Below are 8,871 nucleotides of genomic sequence, written 5' to 3' on the forward strand. Positions count from 1 at the left end.
AAGGTTAAAAGCATCACTTTGCTCCAGTCTCAGTTATCCACAACCAAAAGGAAAGTTTATTTTAGACACAGATGCCAGTAATTCTATTATAGGTATTATGTTATATGTATTGGTATTATATATTTATGTCGGAACTTTGATCTTGATTTTTCTGAACTTAATTTTACAGAAATCAGTGTTTCCTCCACTTATGAAGAAGCCATCAGCTGTTCCAATAAACAATAATCGAAGGAAGCAATAAAAGAGGAACTTGAAGCTTTGCAAGTAAACAAAACGTGGGAGTTTTTTGATTTGCCACCTGGAAAAAGCACAATTGGAACCAAGTGGGTTTCTCGCGTTGAGGAAGCTCAAAATAGACACAAACCTCGATTTGTTCGTTTATGTGCAAAAGTTTCTCCCAATTGAAAGGTATAGATTTACAAAAAATCTTTTCATCGACTACCAGGTATGACACACTAATCTCTTCACACTTTCAGCACAGAGTAAAATAAAAACTAGAAGAGGGAAAAGAAAATGAGACAGTTTGACGTCAAAACTGCGTTTCTTTATGGACTGTTAAGTAAAGAATTGTATTGTTTTCTAAATGTTATTTTATTAAGGCCATGATTACGCAATTTTTCACCGATTTAACCAAATCTCTAATCTCTCTAACCGTTTCCAAGATTCCCTTAGTGTATATTGCAGAACATCGACTTATAGGCCGGTATAACCATGACAGCATCCTAAAGCCACCATTGTCGGCTGTTTTAACGTGTTGTGATGATTGTAGATGTCCAAACTTATATGTGCTAGACGTCGATTTATTTTAAGTTTTTATCATTTTTTACCGGCTTACACTTACACTGTACCACATTTAGGATATTTGAAACTGGTGCTGGGTAAGTTGAAATAAATTTATGAAAATAATTTGAAAACTAAAATTTCATAGAAATTTAATACTTTCTATTTTCTAACCTAACTTTACTACGAAACTAATTCTCATAGTTCGTCATACTTTATTTTTACAATTTAATTTCTCTTGGGGCTGGTTCGCAGGCATCAACCAAACAATTGGTGGTAACAACTTGTTTGTAGTATCCTGCAGACGCTTTAGCAGTTCGAGTTTTCTCTGGGCTGTCAAAATCGACATGGTACTGTCCAAGGTTGTATCTAATTGGCGCAGAATGTTAAATATTTAATTACCTAAATTAGTAGTATTATCCTTACGTCCATCCGGCGTACCACTCGACATCATTGAGTAAACTCCAGGCCATGTAACCAATCAAATTAACTCCATCTTTGTACATCGCGTCATTGAGGTTGCTGAGATAAAGCTTATGGTAGCGTCCTCTAGTGTCCAAATCGTCAAGATCATTTCCTGAATCGTGGTACCCATTTTCGGTTACTATGATACCTTTTTCATCCCCATAGGTATCGCGAATCCATCGTACAAAATGACGAGCACCCCAAGGAACAACCTATTTAGTCAATGAATAGGAATTAAAATGTATGATTTGTTTAATATAGTACAATTTGGAAGAGTGGACTACAATAGCTGAGTTGTATTTTTCTTATTAACACATATTACGCGACAGCATTAATTATTTCGAGTATCGTGACACTTAACACATTTGGTTGCCTTTTTTGGTTTTTGTTGACGTGAGTTGAAAAGATTAGTTTAGCTTTGTGGTAATACTTCCGCTCATATACAAAAAAATGCTATATACAGTGTATCCAGGATAAGGAGAGCCACTATGGGGATCTTGAAAGCGGTTAGATATACAAATTTGGTTAAATGGGAGAAAAATTGCGTAATCAATCAATATTAAAGCCAATAAAATGACATTTAGAAAATATCAATTTTTTTGGTTTTTGAGATATTTTGCAAAAAAGTGAATTTTTTGATTTTGCATTTTATTTTTTTGTGACGTTAATATTGGACCTAGATCAAAACTAATAACGCTTCTCCACAGGAAGTTTTAAAGTACTTTTAAGTGACATTACCAGTTATTCTTTCCAATGTTTCGTCTTTGCGAAACCATCATCAACTATATTTTTTTAAATACGATCCTGATGTTTTTATGTTAGATTCTGAAAGCCTATTTTATTCCGAATTCAATAATGAATAATACTTAACTTTTTTTATTTTTGGAAGAAAACAGTTTTTTCTTGGCTTATTTTTAAGTTTAAATTAATAATAACTAAAGGATCCGCCACATAACTATGCGTGCAAGTCATACACGATCATGACGTCATAGATGAGCAATGTAGCGAAACCTCTCAACATTTGTGACGTTAAAGACATTGCTTTAAAATAGGTTATTTGTCATCTGACAGTATTTGAGCAGGGTTAACAAATTTTTATCAGCGATTCCATCTATTAGCTAGTTAACGACAACCTTACTTTTCTCTGATAACTTTAAAAAAATATGCCCTTTTGTACATACATACTTGTTTCATTTATTTTTATAGACTATATACCAAATTGCAGTAAGTCTCAGTTGAACAGCATTAGTGATTGGCTTAGCCTCTACAAGTGTTTTTGATCGGCTCTTTTCCGTAGAATTGAGCTGACAGTACGTAAACAGATCTTGGACAACCAAAAACTTGAACTACTTAAGGCCAATGAATATAAATTCAATCTTTAAAATGAGATTTTTGTAGATGACTGTATGACACAAACTGTTAGTTTTGAATTTTCAACAATATGTCACCTGCTATGAAAACAAATCCAATTTTTATTGACAACTTTGTAAACATGAGTTGGTTAGTTTACACCCATCAAGCTCCTGTGAAATTCAAAAAGAATATGAAATTAATTCTATTTGATAATATGGCTAACGAAATGGTACCTATACAATAAAGTAAGTTGTAATTTGCTTGAATATTAGATTGGGTACACTGTTAGTTGTTTCGGACATTTTTTATGCCTAAAATTATTTCAATTTGTTGTAATGAAACGCGGTAGAAACGTAGTCAATCTGGTTTCAAAATTAGGTCATCGATCACGTGCACGCATAATTAAGTAGCGGGTCCTTTATCTAAATAACCTGAACAATTTATTGGCATAGGCAAGGTTTTATTTAAAAAAATAATAATAATTTTTAGATCCGTAATAAGTCATTTCTTTATTAAGGTCAAAAAACAGAGTAAAACGCATTTAAACCATAAACTCATTCATTTAAACCAAAAGTCATACATCATTGAATTCTGAATAAAATAGACTTTCAGAATCTGTTATTAAAAAACAATGACTTCATCGAAGACGAAATGTCGGAATAAAAAACTGATAATGCCACTTTAAGAGCTTTAAAAGTTGCTGTGGAGAAGTGTTATTAGTTTTGGTTCCATATCATCATCATCATCATCAAAAAATAAAATAAAATTTTCGATGTTTTTTGTTTAGCAAAATCTGTTAAGCAAAAGTGATTTTGCCTCGTGCAATTACACGAAAAAGAAAGTGTTCTAAGACATGCATAAAAATTATCCGGCTAAATCTGAGCTCTTATGGTCTGGCCCCTAATATTTTTAAACTTAAATTTTGCGTCGGATCCTTTACGAAATGACCAGGTGTTTCCTGTTTGATCGCCTCTTCTGCGGATGGTGTATAAGTTTTAAACTCTTTTTCCCCATAGGGTCTCACCCAGCCCTTAAATGGGTCTAGTTTAAGTTTTTTGTTTTTAATTTAATGTGCTAGAGTTAGTTTTTTCTCCATAATGAGCTTTGTTCGCCTATTGAACTATGTTAAATTCACTATGTCGGTATAACATGGGTCTCTCTGTCTCTCCCCTTGTAAAAAGACAGTAGTCACATTGATCGACTGATTTGAGCTCCTGAAAATGGTCATTTATATGACCGAAACTTGTTGAGCAGACCTTACCATCTAAGGTCATAATAAAGTATTGTGGAGAAGACTGTTTGTCATTTCCTTCCTTTCGTACTCTTACGACTCCACTGAAAGAATATGGACTACTACTTCTTTCTTTTTTTTACAATAATTTTAGTTTCGGTCGGTTCAAGTCGCCGATAGTTTCTCTCAGTTACCTCACTAAACGTTTTTGATAGCAGTTAAAAGATTTGCAGAGAATCCAGTAAACAAATGCCCGTAATCAAACATTGTTATAGACTTACTTTGATCCAACTGCATACAGTTGGCTCCCAGTCATCAGGTTGATAAGTGTATAAAGAAAGATCTGCAGCCATACTGACGTCACTGATATCAGCTTCATCTGTAGCCTGTCCTAAGAAAGATGTGTAAATGTTTGCAGTTAGAAAATCGTACGTTCCTTTGAGTTGAGATTTTTCTTCATCAGTGAAGACAGGTAATCTGGATTGGCTGAAGCCCTGCAAGATGCTTCTAGCGTCAATTCGTTTTCTCATAACTTCCGGATAGTCTCCGTATACTATGGGATGAGCGAACCAACCGTACTATAATAAAACGCAGAGTGTAGTTTTCACAACGTATAATATTATACGAGTGTGGTAAAGGAAAAACCAGCTGTAGGGTTAGTCATGTTACAGACCTAAAAGTATTAATTATTGAGCGAGTCTGTCAAAAAGAAAAGTAGTTAAAAAGTCTGAATTTAATGGACTAAAAAGCAAATTACTGTTGCGTTGCGACAATTATCTAATGTGGTAATTTTCATGTTACAAATAATTACGAGGTATGGAAAAAACTATAGACGGACGTTTTAGGTTTTAGGAGTTGGATCGGTATTTGAAATCAAACTTTACAGTTTAGCCGATGATTTGCAAACTGATTTTTGCATTCTCGGTGCAGGGAGATGGTTTTCTTAACACATAAAAAAAAGAGCTTGCCCTGAGAAAACAAAAATCGGTTTTCGGCAAGTCGGCTAAACTGTAAAGTTGGATTTTAAAAACCGATTCAACTCTTAAGACCTAAAACATCAGTCATTCAATAATTGAGTATCATAAACCACAAAATATAATAAATATAGTTTCGAAAAATGTGTAAAATAAGGATGAGATGATGAAAACCGTACGATTGTTACATTATGATGTTTGCCACCTGTTACCACAACAACTTCAAGAATATTTCAGTGAAGTTACTTATTTATCAGAATTTTTCATGTATTAGTTCAGACAAATTAATAAAGCGCCAAAGCAAGCAGAGATATACAGGGTGGTCCAGTTTCCATGGCGGAAACTACAGAGAGTGATAGAGAATCGAAAAATAATATGAGTTTGCATTATAAACTATATAAAAATATTTTAATTTTTATATTTTTTATTTTTTATATCCAGTGATATAGGGTATGACAAGCTACATCTAGTCCAATTTTGAGCTAAATATCTCTAAAACTGTAAGAACTATAAAGCAAAAACTTAAAAATATATAAAATTTTAACCCCTGTATTTCTTTAACGAAGCTTTTCTCGAATATAGTTTATAATGCAAACTCATATTATTTTTCGATTCGCTATCGCTCTCTGAAGTTTCCGCCATGGAAACTGAACCACCCTGTATAAACGGAAGGCATCTTAATAGAAAATAAAAAGAATTGGCAAAACAATACTTTTAAATGCACACGTACATTGTGTTTTATTAAAAAATATATTAAACTTGTCTTGAAATTTTAATAATTTATTGATTTTGAGAAAAAAACCCTTGTTTGATATCATGTTTTCTGCTTCTATTTTAATTCTTACTCACACCTTTGAATTTCCTAGGATTAATATTGGTAACTCTATCATAATTATAGTTGAGAGCAAAGATGTAGGTATTGTTTTAGGCCTAATTTAAAAATTTTGTTAAGTAAGTTAATCGCAACGTCACCGTTTTTCAAAACTAAAAATTGATTCATGTGCAGAAATTTAGGAGAAATTCATATATGAAAAAATGTACAGAACCGAAACTCCATTTCAAATAAAAAAAAATTATATTTTATTAGCATCCAGTTGACTATACAGAAATGAAGGTTTTGTTCTTTGGTTATCAAACCAACCTGGCAGAAGATTGGGATTGATAAACAAAAAACAAAACCTTACCATTTTTAACCTAAAAAAATATTGTTTTTATTTTTATTTTTTTCCAAAAATCTTAAGATACATGAATGTAGTTTTTGAGGTTAGAATTAATTTGTAATTGGCAGATGCAACTTACCCCATTAAAATGCAATCGCACGAACAAATCCAATGCTAAACGAATAATTTTATAAAACTTTTTAAACCAACAGACGCAAAAACGAACACAGAACACACGAAGTTTTCGTCTACTCAGAATTTTGACTGGTTTACCGATTTGATTTATGTAGCTGTTTTTCCTTTAACCACACCTGTTTATACGTACAGTCATCAGACTGGCACGTTCAGCAACTTCAATATCTTCTGTAGAGTTGGAAGCTGGCTCTATCCAGAACTCATCAATAACCATAGAGACTTTTCCTGTAATACAGCAATTAATCAATCAATCTAAAGTTGGGAACGTGGAAACAAAACCATTTTGAGTTGCTTTGTAAGTTTCGTTGTAAATGTGGTAAACTTGAGCGTGGGCTCTGAGTAAATTGTGAGCGCAAACGTAACCTCCAATACCAGGATGCAAATTTTGCGGAGAAAACCCAGCGGAATCGTAACCACCAGCACAGGTCTGTTTTGGTTCGTTGAATGTCACCCACCACTTGACATCTTCACCAAAAGTTTCAAAGAGAAGAGTGGCATAATCCACAAAAGCTGGTATAATCACACTCTGAGAAAATATTTGGTTATGAATCAGCCTTCATCAGTCTGATTAATTATCAACCTCATTCAGAAAGCCTCCTTCATCCTCTAGAGCTCTAGGAGCGTCCCAATGGTGCATAGTTACTAAAGGCTCAATATTGTTAGCTCTTAGGCCTTTAATCAGGTTTTTGTAGTACTCAATACCTGAAAATTAATCTATGTATACTTTGCCTTGTTAATTTAAGAGCGCAAACCTGGTAGATTAATATTGTCTATACGACCAGTAGGCAGAATTCTAGGCCAAGAGATTGAAAATCTATAGGTGTTTACTCCCTGCTCTACCAGTAAAGCTGAAAACCAACAGTATATCCCTAAACTGATAAATTTTGTTGACAAGTCTTACCAACATCCTCATCCGCTTTGTGATAAGAATCGCATGCTTCATCGCCAGTTTGATTGGCAGGGAACCATTCAGGGTGGTTATGGGCGTCGTAGTCCCAAATGCTTTCTCCTACAGAAAATTCAAATATGCGGTAAAAATTAAAGTAATACGGGATAGTGTAATTTTTTTTGTCAAAAAAATTGTTGTATTTAACCAGCTACCTTTTTTAATCTACTCAGTACAATGTGAGGTATTAAAAAAAAACAGTTAGAGCTATGTCGTCGTACCCGTTCATTATCTTGAACACTATATCCAGTATTTATGCAATATTAATGGCAGACTAAATTACCTTTGCCGTCAGCATCCCATCCTCCTTCAACTTGGTAAGCCGCAGAAGCGTAACCCCACATAAAACCGTCAGGAAAAGATATGTTGCTTACCACTTCAGATTCGGCAAAAAGGTGGGAATGACTTTCAGGAATACCCAGGCCATCACTGCAAGTTTTTTCTTTAAATACAAATTATAACAAAAATTCAAATTAACTTACCTCGGATGGAAGAATAAGATCCCAGCAATGATCAATAATACTGTGAAGAGCTCCATAACCAGCAATAATTATTGTACGTTAAAAGCATTATCAATTAGTTTTATATTCTAGACACTCAATATTTATCAGACTGATTAAATTAGATTCTTAAACATGTTGCTAGATTAACCCACTTAAATACTTTAATGTTCTTAAGTACTTCAGTTAACTGGGCTGTCAATTCGATCGAACGTTATCGAGTGGTGGTGTAGTATTAATTGCAATATGTCAATGATGTTGAATCAAAGATCGAGTACTTATACTTACGATAAGCTATACATAAACAAATCCACTTTTGCGTGAATAAGTGAGAAATTAAATATTTATAATAAACATTGTAAATGTTTTGATCGATATGCAAAAAAGTGGAATTTAAAAGGATGTAGAAAAATTTTAGCGTATCCTTACTGAGACGATATGACCATTCTTTTCGAAGCTAGAAAGCTTCGGTTTTTTGTGAAGACAATTGGCTTGATGAAAGAGTTTGAGCTGTTTGCACTAACAAACTGTTGTGGATGTAGTCAATGATTTCTTGATGACAGAAAATGACTGCCGCTTCTCGAAAATTTTACTGGTGAAAATGTGTCCTAAAAATATAATTAAGCTGAAGTAGGTTTGAACTACAGGGTGTCCCAAAACATAACAGAAAATCTGTAAGATTTAAATAAAACACAAATGTTTAATATTGAGGAGGTTTTAAGTTGTAATTGGGTAGATAGAGTGATTGAAAGTCTTGAGTGCTATTTCAATACTGATTTAATGCTACGCATGTAATTAACAATCCTACTAAACTATTAAAAAAAGCAGTGGATAAACAACAGTTAAACTCTAGAGTTTCGACATAGTTGTTATGGTCGTAATTTGTTAACACTATGTAAAGATGATTGTGAATCTGAATGGATCGATCCAAAAAACTATCGCAGTACCGGTACTCACCAACAACCGAGTCCGGTCCGTAATGCAAACTTAATACTGCAGAGCATTCCAGACCGCAATATCTGCGGCCTATTATACCAGTAGAGTTGGATCAGAAAGAAATAAAAACTCTATTGGATCCTCGATCTGATCTTAATCTAATAAGTTTCAGGCATTTGAATAACAATCATAAATGAGAATCGGATTATGCTTAGACTAGCTGCACAGAGGCAACAGGTGCAGACTTGGGAATACTCGACTTGGATGACTCGATAAATTACCCGAGGTGAAGGATGAGCGTTTCGGAAAATTTGTAAGGGAATTTGTAGAA

General features: G+C 33.7%; 1 protein-coding gene across 1 annotated transcript; it reads right to left on the reverse strand.

The window, feature by feature from the left end:
• Window positions 1-915: 915 nt before the first annotated feature.
• On the reverse strand, window positions 916-7,747 carry LOC145734586 (myrosinase 1-like). Its single transcript, XM_081988058.1, has 10 exons — window positions 7,587-7,747; window positions 7,388-7,533; window positions 7,060-7,167; window positions 6,911-7,006; window positions 6,739-6,860; window positions 6,438-6,684; window positions 6,289-6,383; window positions 4,111-4,407; window positions 1,207-1,457; window positions 916-1,149 (listed from the first exon to the last, which is right to left on the reverse strand). The coding sequence occupies exons 1-10, from the start codon at window positions 7,640-7,642 to the stop codon at window positions 1,002-1,004; spliced, it is 1,566 nt and encodes a 521-aa protein (XP_081844184.1). The 5' UTR covers window positions 7,643-7,747; the 3' UTR covers window positions 916-1,001.
• Window positions 7,748-8,871: the final 1,124 nt, after the last annotated feature.

Source organism: Ips typographus, linkage group LG10, assembly GCF_016097725.1.
Source record: "Ips typographus isolate SLU linkage group LG10, UJ_Ityp_2.0, whole genome shotgun sequence".
NCBI classification, from domain to species: domain Eukaryota; kingdom Metazoa; phylum Arthropoda; class Insecta; order Coleoptera; family Curculionidae; genus Ips; species Ips typographus.